The 21,435-nt window shown below is 38.8% G+C and overlaps 1 protein-coding gene across 3 annotated transcripts in view; it reads left to right on the forward strand.

Annotated features, from left to right (window-relative positions):
• The window catches only part of CDK14 (cyclin dependent kinase 14), a 266,293-nt gene that overhangs the window by 173,263 nt on the left and 71,595 nt on the right, over nt 1-21,435 (forward strand). For all 3 annotated transcript variants that reach the window (XM_086614579.1, XM_086614580.1, XM_086614578.1), the window contains one exon: nt 16,887-17,007. In XM_086614579.1, the coding sequence (XP_086470705.1) occupies nt 16,887-17,007 (121 nt within the window). The remainder of the gene's footprint in view (nt 1-16,886; nt 17,008-21,435) is intronic.

Genomic DNA, 21,435 nt, shown 5'->3' on the forward strand with positions numbered 1-21,435 from the left:
GACGCTAGTTACCACACAGACTGGGCTCCATAGCTGTTGCTTAGCCTTTGGTTCGTAGTTTCTTGACTTTAACTTTTGTTTGCACTGTATACAGATGCATTTATTTGGCCTTCGGATGTGTGCTGACTTAAAAGAAAATCTTTGAGCCTTTGTTCAGCAAAGTCATTACACAGTTTTAAAAGCAAGGTAATTTCTAGAATTAATGCATTTATCTTAACCATAAACAGTGTCAAATGGCTGTACAGCAGTGGATAGCAGCATGAACTCAAAGACCAAGCACTAAGAATATCTTTTTTTCCAAGAGTTAGTTGCAATCAGGTGATTAATAATCTAAGCAAATACATGATTTGTATTTGTACTGAACATATTATAACCAGTGTCATTTGTCATTTCAGTGATCCTTTATTTTTAAAATGTCACTTTGAACCTCTAAGAAATAGGTACCAAAAACTATAGGAGCAAACGTAGGTGAAAACACCAGAGGAACAGGCAAGCTTTGCCAGACATATTATCTTTGATTCTGCATGAGGGTGCTTCTATGTGGCCAGAGGCAGAAGTGTCTGGGGTGTTGGAAGGGTTTAGATGGTAGCAACAGAAGCTCTGCGAAAAGCTTAAGGCATCTGGGAGGAAAATGTGTTGAAGAGAAGGTGGGCAACAACGGGGTGTTGAGGAGGCAAAGGGGTAAGATACTGGAAGAGTGTGAGGGAGAGAAGCAATAAATGTTTGTGGAAAATATAGGCCCAGTGCTAAGTGGGGCAGGTGATTTAGTCACAGCAGACTCTGATAAGGCTGAGGTGCTCCATGACTTCCTTGTCTTGGTCTTCATAAATAAGATCTCACAGGCCTCTGATCTCACAGATGGGGTTCATGGAGGAAACTGGCAGGTGGAAGAGCATTGAGCCAGGGATCTTCTGAGGAATGTTGACCCATGCAAGTTGATGGATCTAGGCAGGAGACCTCCTGAGGGTACTGAAAACCTGACTGACATTATTGTCAGGCTTCTCTCTGTCATCTTTGAAAGAATGGGTAGAATGGAGGAGGTCCGCAATAACTGGAGAAAGTTTAATGTTGTACTTATTTTCAAGAAGAACAAGAAGGAAGGTCTGGGGTACTGCAGGTTGGTCAACCACCATCCCTGGGAAAATGATGGAGCGAGTCTGCTTGGAAGTTATTCCTGTACATGTGAAGAAAGTGTTTGCCAGCTTTAATAAAGGTAAATCGTTTTTCTTCCATGGGATTGCCTTCTGTAATGTAATGACTAGCTCTGCAGTCTCCAGTACCTAAGAGAGAGTTACCAAGAGGATGGAGGTGCATAGCAGAAAGGTGCTCTTTACTGAGGTGCACAGTGGGAGAATGAGGGTCGTAAGGTGAAACAGAGCTGGGTACAAGGATGAGAATGTTTGTTATGAGAGTACTTCAGCAGCCCAGACAGGTGGTGAAAACTCCATTTGCTTTATTGACTGGACAACATCTTGAGCAATCTGGCTGGTTGGACTAGGTGAATTCTGTTTGTGTGGTTCTGTGACTCAGTATATGCCATGCTTTTTTATTTTGTTTTGTTTTTCAGTGATTGGTATTGGCATTTAGCTATTGTGTGTGTTGATATGAATCAAAATTGTCTAATAAGTTATGTTTGCATCCAGATTATCATACTTAATAAACTCCAGCACAAAGCCCCTAAATAGCTGATAACAATCAAGTAGGTGGTGGGTCTCAGCTTCCGTGTGGGACTTCCCAGGAAGGATTTGTTCTTTTTGTGCCTCGTTTCGTATTCTCTGTCCTGAAACATCCGCTAGTATTCTGACTTCCAGGGATGATATGGACCTTTAATCTGATCCTAGTATGGTTACTCTTACATATCCTTTGGTTAGAACAATTCTGTGCTTTCTGGGTTGAAAACTTTGTTGTTATACTTGTTATTAGAAATTTTTGGATAAAACGTTTACATAGTCTTTGAGGGTGGGCACATTGACATCACCTTTCAATGCACTGAGAAAATCCTCAGGGCATTGGCGTAGAGAACAAAACCTTTAACTTGACTAGCTTGGGAGGCAGTGGTAGCACTTCTGAGGCTGAGAGACAAACTCGCCAAATTAGTAGTAAGGCCCTTGTCCTGCATTATCTGTGAGCTAGTCAACCTGCTGCTAGGGATTGTATTTCAGGGGATTACTTGTTTGTGAAACTTCCCTGCAGCTGCCTTTCCCATTTGTCTTTTCTGCTAGGCCTGCAATAGAAATGAACAGCACAAAGTAGGTGGATGAGAAATCACCCATTTGGTCTCTGTTTTGGATAGTACAGTTATTCTAAGTGCAAAGACCTCCAGTGTAGTCACCTCTTTTAAGTGGGATGCCATTCATTTTAGTATATGCACTGACCTTCTCACTATGCCATGACTTCAAGACACAGTGTATGACTATGACCATGCAGGTACCTGAGAGGCAGAAGTGCAAGATACAATTTCAAATTATGAAACAGCAGATCTAGAAGTATTCTTAGTTTGACTATAATTTGCAAGGGTAGGAAAACTTGCTGATTGGTATTATTATTAAGACTTGAATAGACATTTCCCTTTCCCTCCTGTTGTCTGCCCTGATTTTTGTTAGTTTTGGCTCTTTAAAAAACTCTTCAAACTGCGGTAACACCACAACAAATTCAAGTGTTGCAAAGTGAGTGAGAAAGAGCATCAGGAACTTCGTGCTTTAGTGCTGTTCCTGCAGTTGGAGAGTTTCTCTTTCTCATCTGTGAAAGTGGGCTTTGGAGAGAAAACCAGCATGAGAATCTTCGTGGAAATGTCTTTGCTTTACTCTCCCAAATAACACTGACCCTGGAGCTTTTCCTGTCAGCTTTTTGTTGTCTTTGGGGATCTCCTTGAAGGAGTAAGGAGCTACAGGAGGCCTGCATTGTGGTGAAAGTCCTGCCTTAAGCTTTCAGATTTTTGTTAATATAAAGCCCTGTGATGTAGTAAAAGAAAAAAATCAAGTGTGATTGTACCATGCATCCTTCTAGATACATAGGATGATTAATAATAGATAGCAGGAGCAAAGAGACTTGAGGTTTGTAATAAAGAGAATTATACTCAATGGAGTTGCAGTTTAAAACTGCAGCTGAGTATTAAAGAGGATGTTTCCATGAATTTCCATATAGATTTTTCTGTGGGGAGCATGTCAGGGATATGTCACAAGGGACAAGACTATTCTATATAGTTTACTGTTAAAATGATTAAAGCTATGTTGACAACTTGAAAAAAATTAGTTCTTTTTTCACAGGAAGAATTCCGTAAGGAATTTTCTTATAATATACCATATAAGATTCATGTGAAAGGTTGGATAGCATAAAAGATTGCTTGCATGGATAACTGCTATGTTTTTTATGTGTAAATGCTCCACAGAGTATCAATTCTTGAAGATGCTGGTATAAGGAATTGTCACGGTGCCTGACGAGTTGGTACTTGATGCTTGATGATGCTTGATGACGTTGTTTGCACAACTCCTCCGAGAGCGTCTCTGGTTATGTAGGCTGGCTACCGCTGGTCTTCCCGGCTTTAGGCCAGCTTGAGGAACAGTGGGCCATGGCGCTGCAGCCGCCCGGCAGTCGGGAGGAGCTGCAGGAGCAGCGTGGGCGGCTCCTGGAACAGCCGACCCGCAGCAGCGGGCTCCAGCTGCCTCAACAGCAGTGTAGAAATGGTGGAAGCTGTCTGGGTTTTTGTTACCAGAGGCTGCTGCAGATAAAGGGGACCAGCTTATCCCAAGTGTAGGTCCACAGACCCTGCTAACGCTCTATCTGAACTGAACAGAGCACGAGGAAGGCATTTCTTTCCCATGTTCCTGGGAGAGGTTGCCGTTTCCCCAGGTGCAGCCTGGTCCTCTCTGATAACAGCCTTTGAAATCTGAGGAATTTGTTCTCTTAACCCCCAGGAAGGTCAGTAATGGGTTTCTGTGAGAGCTCTGTTTGTGTTAAATATCAAGAAATAAAAATGACTTTAGTGACAATGTTGTGAGTAAGTTGAAAAAAAAGGAAGTGGGAACCTGGAAAGTGAAACCTGAGCTGCTCAAACCCGAGTTAGATTGCAGGTCTTTTTAAAACACAGTTATTTCTGTAATTAACTGTAAATACAGCGTTTTCCTTTGAGAGCAGAAGCTGATAATGCTGTTCACAGTGGCAGCTGGGCTGGTGGCCTGGAGCAGCAGAGCAGACTGTGTGCATTTGTCCTGCCATAACCTCTATTGCACACTATCCAGTCAGTGGAGAAAGCCCTTGCTGTCCCCATTGCTTTCTAGATCCAGGGAAAGGGAGGCCAGAGCTTAGGAGCAGAGCTGACAGGTAGCCAAGGAATCTTCAAATCTTTTCTCTTGGAGGAAGGATTAAAGTTGTAGACTGCGAAGGCTGTGGGTACTGTGGACCCAGAGATGCGTGACAGGCTGCTATGTTAGCTATTTGCTTTCCCAGGATGCCAGGCTTTCCCTCCACCTCTAGATCTTCCTTCTTAGTTTCTAACAATATAACTGGCTGCTGTCAGGGAGTAGCCAAGGCTGCCTCCTTCCCCTCCCCTCCCAAGAGCAAGGGCTTCACGTGCTGTGTGCTCGTGACCTTCTCTCATCTTGCCCGGATCTGTGGTGAGGAAGGGAGAGGAGATGTGTAGGTGGCAGGAGATTGCAAGCAACAGCATTGCGAAGGGGTAGATCTGATTTCTGGCATTTAGACTGATGAATTCCTCTGTACAATGTTTTAGAGGTGAAGATGTAGGAGAATGTGTGGTCTGGTGCTGCTGCATATGCTTCTTTCTTCTCATATCTATTTGGTTTGTCGTTCTCATTGCAGACCATCTAATTTGCTTCATAAATCTGATGGTTTTATTGAGCTATCAGGTCAATCTAAATAAAAAATTGCCATTGTGAGGATCATTGCAGGAAGAATACATTATGGACAGAAATTGGGTTTCATAATCTATGGAGACAGAATGGATTTGGCACAAGTTTACTATCTGGAGACAGCCATTTGCAAAAACTGTGAAGTTCTGTTTTCAAGTAAGACTAACTTCTTTCTACTTATAGTAAATACAAAGTAGAGCTGCACACTGAATTTTTATTCTTGTCAGTCTTCACTGATTGCTTTTTAACAGTTGAAATTAAAATTATTTAAATATACCAGTGTTTTCAGCCATTACTAAAGTAGAGGCTGTAACTTAAGCTCTTCCCACTCAGAAGCACTGTGTAGGATTACTGGCTGAAAAGAAAAATTTTTTAAAGTATGTATTTTTTTAAAACCGTTAAGAAGCTATAGATCGGTGTGACTCACTAAATGAGTCCCCTGTTAAATGCATCTCATATTACTCAGGGTTCAATCCAGTTTCCCATTGTTACAAGTTAGAGTTATATTGAGCCTTTAAATAGGAGGAAAGCATTTTAATTATCCATTAAGGGCAATAAAGGAAGTTGATTATGACACCATTAAAACAACTGTGATGAAAAATCTGTTTCAGTGTTTTGTACTTAAGAAATACAAGGGATTTAGATGTCATCCCTACTGCAGCTAGCTCAGCGCTGACTGTGATCTTGTGTTATTATCAGAATCATGATTTTTTTCATTGTCTTGTATTCCCCACCTAAGTGTCGAACAGGCTGTTATGTGATAATTGCACAAAAAACATGGAGAACTGTGATCTGCTGTCTGTAGAGAGATCCATCCATCCATCCATCCATCCAACTGAATCTGTAGTTGTATTTAAAATCTGGCAAGTAATGACAAATGTTTTTTTAATTGGAAAAAAGCCTTATTCAGTCATGTGACAGTGTTCTCCTGTCAGTTTTATGTGAGAACATTTTCTCTTCCTACACATCTTGCTTCTTTTATAGCCTTAGTCCGTAGCCTTTTGACTACAAGCCCCTGTATTTAAAACACTGAACTTTCTTTAAAACTTTATTGTTCTGAAGCTTCTTTGCTTGTTTCTGATACAGCAGTTACAGGGGAAAACAACTACTGTGGTCATGGTAAAGCTTATGAATATAGCCATCCTGGTTGATCCCATGGTACTCTCCGTCTTTGCTTTCTTGGTCTGATTATGGTATTGTTTCCTTATTTAAGAGAATGTTCTATATTATATAGTGAGAAAATTATGCCAAATTTTAAACTAATTTTAATTTCATTAATGTGTTAATAGTTATGTAGATTTGTTTTACACAGGAAATAATCAGCTATGTGGGAATTAATGAGTAACTGGAAAAGTTGTGGATTAAAGAAGAAAGAATTCGTCATCAGTCAGAACAAAAATATTGATACGCAAAGAAAAAGATTAACGTGAACAGAGACTGGCAGTTCCTTAAAAGAAAAGTGTCGTTTAACATGATATGAAATAATTTCATAATTGAGATTGCATTTTAAAGAAGTGACGGCTCTGTAATTTATAACATCGTCTGTTTTGTCCCAGACAGTTCAAAACCTTACCTTACTGCAATACAGTCACTTTTTATCTAGGCAAATTTTAATAATTTATGCAGGATTTTTTCATTTCTCCTGAAGGACACAGTGCTGGATATATTAATATATTTATAGATGCGCAATTCGTACTGATGTAAATGAAACTCACGCTTGCAGGTCTACCTGCATTAAGATGAGAATTTCCCCTGCAGCAATTGGCCTTCATGATAGCCAGAAGAGGTCAGGCAGTGCTTGTCTCAGTAATACTTAACACTTCTTCAGGGATTTACATTTCCAAAGAGCTCTACAAATAAATGTTAGCTCCATATAACTACCCTTATGTACCTCACAAATAACTAAACTGTCGCTTGACCTTATCATTTGAAAGACCCAAAGTTACCGATATTAAAAATGGGAGATCAGGAAATCAACAGCTTTTTATCTTGGTGATGTGGGAACATTAACAACCACTTTGTGTGGGGGGAAATGCTGCTACATGACTTTAGTGTTACATGGTAGGGAGAATGGCTGGTTAGATCTTCAACTTGTTAAAGGTGCCCAAGGTCAGTTCGGCTTTTTCCCACCTTTGGCTTTTATAGCTTATAATATGTCAGATCATACAGCAATTTGGCTTTTATAGCTTATAATATGTCAGATCATACAGCAATTTTTTTCTGTGGTCGTTGGAAAAAAAAGGTAGTAGGAGACTTTCAGGTGTCATCTCTTTTATTCCCACCCATAGCCATGAACATACTCATTTTCTTCTATTGCAGCAATTTTTAAGTCACTCGGACATCAAATTTTTAGTTGTATTTGCTTTTGTGGCTGTGTTTTAAGAATATTTCTGTGCAGTGGTCTTTAAGTTAGGTATTAATTGAGTGGATTGATTTGATTGTAAAGGCAGATACAGAGTATGAGGTGCTAGAAGAGAAAAACTTTTTGTGTCAATACTGTCATCACTGATGTTAAATTCTGGACTCTTCAAGCAGGCTGGAAATTTGATTCAGCTTTGAACTATCTGTAGACTTCAGGAAAAAAATAAATAAATCTAAAAAGAAAAAAAAAAAGTGGCTGAGTGGCTCACTGAAATGTACTTTATCAACAAAAATGCCTAATCTTAGCTTCTTGAAACTTTGGCAATTGTTTGCCCATTTTGTCTTACAGTTCTCAGGATTACCACCAGCTCTGCTACACAGGTTGCAGGATGTGGTGCTAAATGAGATGTACTCACTTGTACTTACAATTTGCTTATACGTGCAAACTTTACATAGTAAATGGTTTAAATAAAACTTGAAATGTTTCAAAGGCACTAATAATATCACAGATAATAATGTCCACAGACAAAATACTATTAGTGATTCTTTGCTTGCAATCTACAAGTAGTTTTGTCAAGCATTGCATGGAGACTTACACCCGTCATCCTTAAGTTAAATGAAAGGATAAAAGAATGGCTTTGTTTCAGTACTAACAAATTTTCACTTGTTTTATTTGGTTACAGTACAGGGTTCTGCAATTCCACTGACTTAATAGACTTACATCTGCACATGACAGACTAGATTTGGTCATATAGCTCCAATTTTGCCATCTTGGCAGTGGCGTTTCACTGTCACTTTAGAGAAAGATGCCACATGAGGAGCGTTTGCTTTTTAACTACATTTTTCCAGAATCATACTGTTAAGGCAAAGCCTTAATGCTCTTCTGATGTAACTTTTCTAAAAATGAAATTACCTCTTTTCATTTCTTCTTTTTCTGTGACAAAATTACATTAAGGAATGATTAGATGGCTCTGCAAGAGTACAGATGCCTGATTACTGATGCAAAGTCAAATAGTCATTTAGACCTAAGCATATTGGAATGTCTCTGGCATAAAACTTTTCTTCTAAGATTTGTGATTCAGCTAATTTAAGATGACATATACATTAAATGGGTTTCGAGGAGCGATTCAATTGAACAGCTGGATCCGAGACTCGAGAGATTCCTGTCGTAAGATGTTGTTTTATAATATTGCTTTACAGAAGCAACAATACTTATACAAGTTTTCTTAATGGTTTCATACTTGCAAGTAAAGTGAAAATAATTTTAAAATTTAGTGAAATCCTTAAGTCTTCTATAGTTATTTTGTTCTTGGATGTATTTCAAAAAACTTTGAAAAAACTGAGAAATTATTATTTTTTTTTTTTAGTTTTGTTAGTGTTGCACCAATGCCTGCACTGTACTGTGCTGATGTTTTCAGATCATTCTTCTCTGACTTAAGCCAGTGCAGTCAGATGTGGTTTTAGATGCTGTGAGTGTTATCTAGTATGTGAATGTGTGTACTAATGTGATAGCACATGCAAAACCTCCTGGAGTTTTTCAGCGGAACAGCCAAGACAGTGTATTACCTGCTAAGGAAATACATAAGCTGCAGAGGATGACATATTGCAGCAATGACAAAAGTCAGCTGAGTATTTGTCTTTAATCTATAAATAGTCTGGCTTGGGCACTGGAAGCAGCCTGGATTAAACTTCATGATCACTAGAGAACCGTTTGTGCCAGGCAGGGCAGCCATAGTTCAAAAGACAAGGCTGGATAATGGAACAAATGCAGCTGCGTCCTGCAGCGTAGAAATGTATACTCGGGTGACACCTTAGGTGGAAAAGCAGGCACATCAAACCTAATTGCGTTGGCTGTGCAGTACAGGGGCCAGGAGCAGAATTGTGCCGTTTATACATGAGTCAGACCTTGTACTGTAAGAACTGATGGTTTCAATACCCATGTGGTGACGGTTTTTCAAATTCATAAATTCCACTACTGCAGGGTAATGTCAAATGGCAGTGTTGTTTGATTTATAAAGAAAATAGTTGTTAAATCTGCTTTTCAGAAGTACTGTTGGTTTGTAGATGTTAACGTTGTTCAAATACTTGCTTCTCCACCTAGCCTTGTTCTTGTTAAATTAACTATCCTAGACCAGATCCTGGGATCTGATCTGTTTGTAAATAAATTTGCAGGTATTTGATTAAGCATTTAGCAGCTGACCATGACTTGAGGTATTCTCTTCATCAAAGTTCTTTGGATATTATACCTCTAGATGGGAAATGATGGATCAGCAAAATTGTAGTATCCCACTGGAATAAGTCACACCATAGGGAAACATCTCAGTGGTCATGAGAGTATCATTGCCTTCCATCAGTGTTACAACACTTCACAGATTAACTGCACTGAGTTCTGGACCCCGTTAATAGACGGAGATGAGAGTGGTATGTGTTTGCTGTGGCATCACCTTGTCACTGCCAGTGTTGTGTGGTCAACTAAGAAACAAAATTACCTGAGTGTAAACAACAGGGATTAGATGTTTAAATTTAAGACTCTCAGTGAAACTTAGCATTTGTGTTTCTGTTTGGATGACCATGAATCACTAGAGTAGCACCAAATTGTGCTTATGTAACAGTTCTTCAGCTGTCGTATTTAATACAACGTTAAACCAGAAGGATTTAAATGGTACTGCTGCCCTGTGTACAATGGGCTTGAATCTGGTATGTGTTCGGTCCTTTTAGCACCTGAACGAAGAGGCAAAGGCAGTTTGTCTGCATGGTGATTTTCTAAAAAAGATAAGTCTTGCACAGCACTGAGCAAGTGTGTTTATTTCTTAGCTGGTACATCATATATAGCCTGTCTCATGCAATATGCCAAGTACCAACTGCACTTATATCAAGTGATAAGTTATCAAGTACCAGTTCATAAGGGTTGGTTCATTTTTACTTGAACCCCAGATGGAGTAATCAAAAAATGGCTCTTTCAGTCCTGCTTTTAGTTGTACAGATAAGGATCACAGTAAATCATTAATTTCGTGCACAATAGCCTGCAGTAAGTTGTTAACTTCTGTGGTCAGTGCTTAATGGGCTATTACACTTCACAAAATTGGACAGCCATAGCTCTCAGTTTGTCTCTGTACAACGTTTTCCCCTGGATCACTTTATCTTTCTTTTCTGAATTCTTTTGATTTGTTAGGGGACAATCCTAATGGCTGTGAAACATTTATACCTTAAAACTGTAGGAAAGTGGTCTGTTATCTTTCTTGTCTTCAGCAAGTTCGTTGCTCATATGTCTTAAAAGTCTACATGTAATTTTTTTTTTAAATTATTCTTCTTCTTCTACACTCAAATCATTGTCCAGAATGGGCTCATTCATTCCTGACTGCTTCCCAGTTTTCTCCCTTTTCTTGGGCAATATTAAAATAACCTCAGACGCATTACCTCTCATTTTCAGTGAAGAATTATTTTTTGCCTGTTTATCCTTTCTAGAACTCCTTCCCTGCGCTTTGCAGATCTTCCCTATTTAAAACCATCTGCTCAGCCGTTGTTAACTCTTTGCTTCAAACCTAATAACTTCACTGTGGAATGAGTATTTCTGACATTTTCACTTACAGCCTTATTAGCAAAGTGGTGTGTTCATGCTGGGACGTTGTTAGGAGTAGAGGGCATTATCTTCATATAGATTTTTTGTTTTTGTGAGACAACAAACCAAGGATCATTAAGTGAAAATTCAAAGTCTGGAAAGCAAGGTTTAAATCAGTCAACTGTTAATGTATTGTGAGCACGTATACCATATCCATAATGAATCCAGGTCTTTTCACTAACGCAGAAGTTATCTTTGATGTGAAATTGCTTGCTGTCCTTGAGTTCTGTTAGCTTTCACATCTGTGTGTATGTTTATAGTGTTGGTGCAGATTGTTTTTGGTTTGTGTTTTTTTTTTTATTCCTGCCCACAGATATTTTTCTGCTTCCAAACTAGCAGAGGCAGTTTGAACATACTCAGAAGGCCATGGAAATAGGTATATTTTCCCAGTGTTGAAAATGGAACATGTATTTCAGCTGCACTTCCATACCACTTTTTGATTGGAACAGAATTTTTAGTGTGTTCCTTTCTGCTAATGGAAAATGAATGAATTTGACAGTCATAGTACATGTTCAACATCAGTGGGATTTTTCAAAATTAGTCAAATTTTTTTATGAGGATTTTAAAGCAGGGAAATAAACAGCTTTTTAGCTAGGATGGCTTTCAGTCAAATTAATCAGAGGGATCTTTAATATGCAATCAACAGCTGAGCTCTTTCTTGTATCCCACTTTTCCACTGCCTACGACCCTTTGGGTGGCTTAGGAGGCAGATGAAAGAGATGACGAAAGAGATGATGCTGGAGTGGTTGGAAAAAGAAAAAACACTTTTCATAAGAGGTATTGTCATTCTTTCTGTTAGCAAAAAAGTGTTTCTGCATCTCTCCTTTCTCTAACTTGTGTTTGTCAAATTGAGTTCCATTCACAGACCAGAATAATTATCATCAAATGTAAGTGATTGTCTGAAGACATACATGAGATAAAATTTGCAGGGAGAAATATTCTTTTATTAGAACAACTGATACAGCTGGAAAAAAGAGATAGACTGAGAGGCACACATGCCTTTTGCCTTACTCACTGCTCTGTGTCTCTTGAAGACTGACTCCTGCACTCTGATTTGGAAGACCAGTCATTGTTCAAGTGTATTTTAAGAATATTCATTGGGGAACCTAATTAGGCTTTCCCTGATAGTGGATAACTTTTATAAATGAACATCGCCACCAGAATCTAGTGGCTGTATTAGAACTCGGACATAGGATATCGTAGGTAATTTATCTTGTTTGAAAGGAATTTAACTTGGATGCTCTGGTACAGCAACATCTTCGAGAGACATGCTCAGGTAAACAGCAAGAGGGACCTAAAGGCTGCAGGATGCTTTTGATTGCCAAGTACTGACTTCTGTGTTACAGAGCTGACTGCTTCACTGAAAGCAGTGTCAGTGTTTCCACCTATTTTACTTCTGGTTTGTTGTCATTCAGGTATTCACTGAATAAATATGCTTCTGTTGGAAAATAAGTAGCTGAGTAAATAGGTTAAGTGAAGTTGACAGTTCCATGATCTACAATAGAATACATTAACAATATTTTAATATTGTTACTGAATTGTAGTTACAGATTTATAAGCCGTTTACCTCAAACTCTAGGTAATTGTTAAAATAAACAAGACAGGAGGCTAAAGAAGTATGAAAAGAATCTGAATCGAGGAAAAACAGCAAGAAAAAAATCTTTTTTTGCAGTATGCCTTGCTAGAACTCTTTTTGATATGTCTAAATCAAAATAGTAAACAGCTCAACACATTTAAGGTATAATAGAAAGGGAAACAATGCACAGGATTGGCAAGCCCCTGTTTTTGCAGTTGTGACTGGTTTCCTCATTTGCAGAATCATATTCACTGTGAACAAAGGCATCCTGATTGTCATATGAACTTGACTAGAAAGCTATCCTGCAGCTAAAGAGATATCAAATATTAATATCTGTGCTTGTATAGCTAAAGGTGCGTGTATTGAATAGATCTTGAGTCTGAATATAGCTACAGCCTCTTGTAAAAGCCAAATACAATTTAAAAATTACAATAAATCAATGCAATGTGTTTTGTCAATAACTGATGCTAGGTAAAATCAGATACAACCTTTGAGTCTGAGATAAAAGATAAAGCCAGGCAAAGCAGAGAAAATTGTGTTTACTGAGGAAGGAAATATCTTCTTACTTTTAAAATACTTTAAAAAAAAAATCAGAGTAGGAGGCAGCAGGAGGTTTTGTGTTTTTAAAGACATATACATACATAGGCATAGATCATTCACCCTGTATTTTAAATACAGGGCATTGCAGGATATCCTGAGCCATTGCTTAATGAATGAGTTAAAAGCAAGTTGTGCTTTGTGTGTCAGCGCAGGTAGATGCTGTTGTGCAAGCCTTACAGTTTCTCCTTTCAGTTTGGATAAATAATGGCCATAGAAGTAAGTGCCTGGAGAACATTAAACAACGTCTGTTCTTCCCATAATTACACACAGGTTCCCCAGTGGGTCTGACACGACCTGACTTTTAATAACTGGGCCTTATTCTTGGCTTCCTTCTCTTAAAATAAGACTGCAACAGCAGGACATGTGTTGACCTTTTATCTTTTGGAAAACAGAGGAACCAGAGGGGAGTTCACTGCTTGTCAGGAGGTCCTCCCTCCACCTTCCCAGGCAAAAAAAGTGCTTAAGCAGCAATATGTAAATATTAGGACTCACCTGGTGATCTCTCAGTTTACCTTTTGGCTTTTATGCACACTGGCCATTCAGGTTTGGAGTTTTGATGATCCCCATAAGCTCTGTCTTTTTAAAATAAGATTGTCTCTCTTCCTGTAGTGTAACCATGGAAACAGACAGGGAACCCTTAAAGAAGGTGATCAAACATGCTGTGCTAATTAATCCTACCCTTCAGTTTTCTTTCAGTTGAAGGATATGGTTAAATAAATTTTGCATGAGTAAGCATATTTGGATGTGCAGAAGGGTATAAAATATGTAGCAAATCTTCTTGCAGAAGGATATCTGAAAAATAAAAACCAACCTGGTAACTGTCATCTATTTGCATCTGGAGCATCAAAACAAGAAATGCAGTATCTTGTTAGTTTTTCACATATATATTTTGATAGCGTTCTTTTTAAACTGTAAATATATCTGAAAGATGAGGATTGTTTTTTCATGCCTGAAGTGTGATGAGAGATGTTTACGTTAATTTTGAGCCTTCAAGTGAAAGTGTTCATAATTGCAAATGCCTTCTTTACGCAGCATGTCGTTCAGGAAAAGCAAACTTTGCTCCCTCCCTGAGACAAAGCAGCTCCTCCAGGGCGTTAGCCAAATTCAAGTCCTTTTGCTTCTGCACAGGGGGAGCGATTGACTGCACAGCGGGACTGTGCCAAATTTTCCTCTGCCAAATTTTAGCCTTTGTGAGTATTACCCTTGGTTTTTCACTCCTGCTTTCCACTGGGCCATTTAGTTTCTAAAATAGTATATGTGCCCAACTAGGAAACCAGTTGGCCGCAACTTAAAACACATGACCGGTACCTATAAACCTCGTAAACCCGGTGGTGCTGTCTGATGCCAATGTATGGCCTCAACTTGCTTTTACAAATTAAGGTTTTTTTTCTAACTTTCTCCATTCCGGTAATGATCCTCTTATAACTGAGAAACGAGATGTAGCAGCTAACCTCAAATGAGGCTTTCATGGTGTTTTGGGAGTTAGGAGCAGATTAAAGAAAAATGTTTAGTTGTCCAACAGGCTGGGATTAGCCCAAAAGGGCCATACTTTGAATGGACTGTTGGATTTCAGTTAACCTAGAACAGATTAGAGGGTGGAAGAGATCTAGAAGCAGTGGACTGAAGAAAAAAGATGGGCAGCAGTCCCAGCAGGACAGGAGGACTCATTCCATGCTGAATGGTCTCAGGAGAGGAGGAAAAGTGTGCTTGGGCTAACTATAGCACTTTCTGAGCTCCATCCTGGCCAGTAAAGTGGCAGAAACTGACAGGCAAGCATGGATGTTTTACTTGCAGTATGATATCTCATATGGAAAGTTGGGTGCTCATTCCTCCCTCTATGGGAGATTTCTTGATCAAAGACGTATCATGGAGGCCTGAGTTCATTTTTCACCCCACAAGTTCTCAAGTTTTTTGACAGGTTTCTCCAAATCATATGATGTTGCTGGCTTCTTAAAAATTCTTTTTCCCTGCCTGCCTATGCCTTTTCTCCTATCAAAGCTAGATAGAAGATTAGCGAGAAAATCAACGCGACCAAATTCAGTCTTACTCAGGCAAGACTAACGGGCGACTCAGGCAAAGAAGGATGGAGGCATTCACCATCCAGGCTTCTCAAATCCTTTCATAATTTTTATTTAGCTTAATAATAGTAGCTCCATATCCACAAATTCAGGGACTACTGTTTCAGTTTAGTCATGGGGGATATCAGTGCTCAGAAACTCAAACTTAAGGTTTCTCTGGACTAGGAATAAGAACTGTTCACCAGTTAGAGCATTTGATGGTTTCTGATCTCCTAGAAGCAAAAATGTTGATCTGGAGGCAGAGGCACTGCAGAACATATGATGTGACCTTTCCTCTGGCCTCTTTAGGGCTGTACCTAGCCAACCCTGAGTTGTCTGTGTCAGCCAAGTTATTCATCAAGCTGATGTTCAAGTGCACAAGCATAAAAGAGATGGAGGTCTGAACACTTAAAAAAAAAAAAAGGTTATTCGTATTTGAAAAGTAATATTTTTTAGGAGAAATTCTGACATACAAGTCAAATTATTCCCCTACACTGGTCTAATTGCTGTAATCAGCCGATAATGCAATCTACTGTGAGATTTGCCATCATTACTATGGAGATATATTCACTGAGATTAACTGTTCTTAAATAGCTTCTCCAGTGTATTAAGAATAAAGGTGCAAAGGACTCTCATTTGCACTTTCATGTGAATTCTCATGTTGCATATTTCTTTCTGAGTGTATGACTTTGCTTTTGGGTTTCTGTAAGGTGTAAGACATGACCTGTAATTTCATTTGTTTTGTGAAAGGGAAATTGGTAGTTCTTTGCCTAGGAAGACACAAACTCAGTAGTGCATTCTCACGATTTCCATTACTTGTGCATGTCCAGTATTTCCAGTAAGGGAGCAGGTAGTCTCAAGGCAGTAAATAGGAGCAGATTATTTGGAAAAGGTGCTTGCGGGCCCATTATGGGAACAGTCACCATGGCCCCAAAAATCCTTTTCCATTTCCTGGAGGAGAAAGACTTCTGTAGGAGAACTGTTAGAAAAGTATGCTCTCTATTGCTGTTTTTAGCTTATGAGGGTCTCTCCTAAAATCTTTCCAATTTTACATGAGATAATTCACATTACTACACAACCGTAATCCATTTTAAATGACTGACAGGCTTAAAAGACAGTTGTTGTAAATAGTGTATCTTTAGTAGACCACAGATGTCATTGAAATGGTTTCTGCTTCTGAGATTGGTGCACTGCCAATATACATTTGTTGAGAGAGAATTTTGCACATACCATTTTCTGATGTATTACTGCAATTTTAATATTTATTTAAATGGTAATGTGTAAGTGTGTCTACTACTTTCAGATATAAACTTGAATAAGCGGGCTGGGGTTTGCAGTGTAAACTGTGGAAGGTTTCCTCAGGCTCCCCTAAAAAACCAAAATCTCATCTGTGGCACTGTTTGTCTGGGAGTTTCCTTTTCATTTCCTTTTTCTAAATAGCATTGAAATGAAAGACTGTCGATGCCTAAGGATGAGCAGTTAATGGAACTGAAAATCTTTATTTATTTGTCTTTCATTTAGGTATACCACAGTGTAACTTTGCATCTCTCCTGGGCCTGTGGTTGTCATTATGAAAAGCATATTTTATTATTTCTTTGTAATACTCACAGCTTTGTTTAGCCAGGTACTAAATGATAGATGCTACCATATTCTTTCATTAAATAACTTATTCCAATACTAGAAGAAAAAAACCCTTGCAACATACTGTCATTGGTGTGTGCACATATGTCCTTTTAGGATCATAACTATACAGCAAACTATGTCTTTGTTTTGTTCGCATTAATTTATTTGTATTTACCTCACAGGTCTTGCAAGAGCTAAATCAGTTCCCAGTCATACATATTCCAATGAAGTGGTAACCCTATGGTACAGGCCTCCAGATGTCCTTCTGGGATCAACAGAATATTCCACCTGCCTTGATATGTGGTAAGTATAGAATCCTTACACAAGACTCTATGTAGGTACTTTAGCTTTGATTTTTATTCATGTTGCATGTGGCAAGATTAGTGGTACAGATTAAAAAACTTGTGTGTAGTAATCTCTGTGGCTCACTCAGTATCTCCCTAAAGGAATCCCCTCCTGACACCCCACCAGTTGGCAGCTGATACCTGCTCTTGACCCACCACTAGAAGAGCCATTGGTGCTTTGCAAGAGACTGAGTTGTTGCTTGAATGTTCTAGTCTTCATCATAGAATCATAGAATGGTTTGGATTGGAAAGACCTTAAAGATCACCTGCTTCCAACCCCCACTGCCATGGGAAGGGACACCTTCCACTAGACCGGGTTGCTCAAAGCCTTATCCAACCTATATCCAGCCTGTCTTCATAGGAGAGGTGCTCCAGCCCTCGGATTATCTTCATTGCCCTTCTCTGGACTTGTTGGAACAGCTTCATGTCCTTCTTATGTTGGGCACCCCAGAGCTGAATGCAGTACTGCATGGGGTCTCACGAGAGCAGAGTAGAGGGGCAGAATCACCTCCCTTGACCTGCTGGCCATGCTTCTTTGCATGCAGCCCAGGATGCAGTTGGCTTTCTGGGCTGCAAGCGCACATTGCCGGCTCATGTTGAGCTTCTCATCAACCAGCACTCCCAAGTCTTCCTCAGGGCTGCTCTCAGTAAATGTGGTACTTTGATATGATACAATTCTTGTTTTGCAGAAGGTAGATTTTCACCATGCCCAGCTGTAGCAAGGATTCTCTGGATGCGAGGATGCCGCCTCAATTCTTTATCTGCTCTGCTTGTTAGCAGTAAATCAGTGTGTGACACATCACTGAATAGTTTTTTTTCAAACCTACAGATTTTGTTTAGACCTGCAGGTTTGAGCAGGCGGTTTGATGTGTGCAATATATACCACCTTGTTCCTTTTTGATAACATCATTTAGTCTTGTGTTGAACAAAGATGATGTTTGGCTTTTTTACTGTTAGAAACCAAGATGCAGGTTCTTTGTTTATCCTGTAGTTTTTGAGATCGCAGAATCTCTGTAATCTGTACAAATTCTGTAATTAGTAAGAGTGTCAACTATATTAGTAGAAGCAATGCATGTTGATTCCAGAAACAGAAATGTGGAAGAAAACCCTTCACCTTACAAAGAAAGTCTCATGCTCTGGAAGATGTTAATATTTTTTGCATGTGTATTTGACTTTTTAAATCTATACAACTCATTTCATTTGAGGAAAAAAAAATACTGAGCAAGTTTCAGAAACATGTAATGTTTTTTTGTATTTTGCTGAAATGTCTCTCTTTAATACAGGCCACCCAAGTTTAGAATTATGATTATGTTAAAATCTAGAGGGAACTGTAAGATAAAGTTGAAAGGACCTTATATTTTTATACAGTAGGTGAATAATATTTGTCAAGGTAATCTTGCAGCGTAGTACTGAAACTGATGACCTATCAGGAATATTTTTTTTGCTGAAGAAGGGAACTAAGCATGACTAGGCTGTGTGTAGTCTTGTAGCTGAGATTAGAGAACATGGGATGAAAAACTGTATTTTTCTGAAAATCTCATCTAGTTTTTCCCTGTAGCACTGTTAAGTCTTGACTCCTGTCAAGAGTTAGATGCTGCAGGATTGTTTCGTCTGAGGAGGTTACAGAGTATAAATACTAGAATATCGAATACTAAAGAGAGCATTTAATATAACTGGGCCGCTGGCTGCTATAGTTCCTTGACCGGTAACAGTAGGTGAATTAAGATGCAGAAAAGGAAAGGAAGGGTGAACAAACATCTCCAAATGTGAACGTTGCAATATTGCAACTGCACCAGAGAGGCAAAGACAGCATCTTCTGTGTCAGCTGTCTGGTTTTCTTCAAACCCTTCTCCACCCCACAGATCTAAAGTAATTTTCCCCTGCATCTCTGCTTCTCATCTATCCTGAAACTGTCCTATTTTCCCAAAGATCAGGTTCAACCTGGTGTCTTCACAGACTCTATGCAACCTCCTCATGGCATCTGTTCCTGACATTTTGCAGTCACTTCTTTTCCCAGATACACCTCTGACACTCTCAGCAAGCTTGACTTGTGTTGGGTGAGGCAGGACAACTGCTTCAGAGAGTGGAAATAACTGGGAGATATAAATAGTTCCTTCTGCTCAGCTTCTTACAGTTCAGTCTACAGGTGTTCAGTTCTTGAGAATCCCACGTCTTAGTGTATATGTGTACATACATGTCTCAATTTGTGAAGTACAAAGAGAATGAGAGAATATATGGAAACTGCTGAAGAAAATTTTTAAATGCTTTAATAGAGTAAACTGCTCAAAAAGTCCTCTAAAATGCTTTTTTAGTCAAAAGAGACATTGGAATTATTTTTTTTCCACTAATTAAAAAAAATTGTTGCACTTTGAAATTAAGGGTTTGTTTTGTTGTTGTTGTTTGTTTCATTGTTGTTTTTTTAACTTGAACAAAGGATTTAAAAACATTTTTGATTCTCACTGAAACTTCTTCCACAAAGGAAAATGGTTCACTCAAAAGTTGAATAACTCCTAAACCCAGATATTTTAACATTCCTCCCAATAATGATTTTAGTAAAAGAGCTATTAAAAAGGCCAGTCAAACTATGTGGTGTTACTGTGATACAGATGAAATTAAGCCATGTAGCTAATAGGAGCATTTAAAATCTGTTATAAATGCAGACTGAGCATTCCCTTTGTAATCATGTGTTTCTGTTCAAATTACATGGACAGCAGGGAAGATCAAGGAAGGACTCAAAATGCCGCTTCAAGAATCCAGGTCATGTTTTGTCAGGACTTTTAAAATGATGCAATAATATTGAGGAAGAACACAATAATTACATCTTCAATGATATCAATAAATTAGGTCCTCTTATACAGAGCATTTCATATAGGTCTAAAAAAGATCCAAGTGCTCAGGGATAGAGGTGGTGTGTTTTGTTTCAAAAGAAAAATGATGTCATACTACTCTTGTACTAGATTTGTAGCACTTACAAATTTTTGCTGCCCTGTACAAACTGGAGAAGTATGAAAAGCTTAGAAAAAAGCCTTAGTGATACAGTTTGTTTGACACGGCAGGAATTTACGTAGAGGCTCAGCTGCTGGCACATCAGAAATCAGATTAGAGCAAATGTATATTGTATGTGACAGAAGAGCTTTAGGTTTTTACTTCCCGCTTTGCTGTTGTGTCTGAGACAGTGCTTCCAGTTTGATTGAGAGAGGTGTAGTTGCATGTTAAGGTCACTTATGCTTATTTAGCACATCTAACAGTGAGCTCTGCTGGAGCACAGGCAGGCTTGGGACTTTATTTATACAACAGTTGTATGTAGCTGGGTCATAATTATGTTAAAACCACTTACTGGGAGGAAGGGAGACACAGAGAAACCCACCTACCATCAGATTCCAAGGTAATTTGGTAATTTGTTATCAAAAGTGTGTTTGTAGCATTAGCATTTTTATGCAATTACTGGTATTATGTCCTTATGGCAGATAGTCTGTGCTCTCATGTGTCCTTGTTGATGATCTACATGATGACAAAACTAGGCAGCCACTTCACTAAATATTTAAATAACATCGAGGTAGAAAGCACAGCTGTTTCTTCCATTTAGGAAAAAAAAAAAAAGACAGAGGGCCTTTACTGTAGCCATGATAAATGACATTTCATGGTGGTTCCTAAGGAATGGAAAGCGGGGCTCCTACTGAGTAGAAGACCAGCTTCATAAAAAGGGAGTCCAAATACTAACCACTGGACAGTGGCTGGGAAGCAGGTGGCAGAGGCTGCGGGCTATTTTTACACTTCATTGCTGGTGTAGGGCATTAGGATAGTAACTAAAAGCTAATGATCCACATGCAGTTTTACATTCTCCTGCATTCTATTTTAAATAGCCACTGGCAGTAAAATATTATTAATGAAGACATACATGCATTAGTGGTGTCAGGCTGTGATGGAAATCGATGCAGTGGGCTTTGTGATTTACTGCTGACAGCGTTTGATACAGCGGCATTGTGAGAATGTATTATACTACCCAAGACTTTATCAAAGAGTTGTGATAACCTTTGATATACCTTTTTTTTTTTTTTTTGTTATCTTGAGGAGGACTTACTAGTAGCTAGGAAAATGGCTTTGCATTGCCTCTGGTGTAACTTGTCCTAATCCTTGAATTTTACAGTCATTTGAAAGGCAACACAAGGAAAATAAGCTTCAATACACAAAAGGTTTATGAATTACTAAAACCCATATATGGGTGATACAGAAACGTAAGGGAAAAAAAAATCCTCAAATGAACCTATTGTATTTGTTCCTTACAGGAAGAGTAACATATTAGTAAATGAAACAATGTAAACAGGTTAATAGATCCTTTTTGCTTCTAGTAATGCATGTACTGCTACATTTGGGTTGCTTACATCAG

This window comes from Tauraco erythrolophus, chromosome 7, assembly GCF_009769465.1.
Source record: "Tauraco erythrolophus isolate bTauEry1 chromosome 7, bTauEry1.pri, whole genome shotgun sequence".
In the NCBI taxonomy this organism is placed as follows: domain Eukaryota; kingdom Metazoa; phylum Chordata; class Aves; order Musophagiformes; family Musophagidae; genus Tauraco; species Tauraco erythrolophus.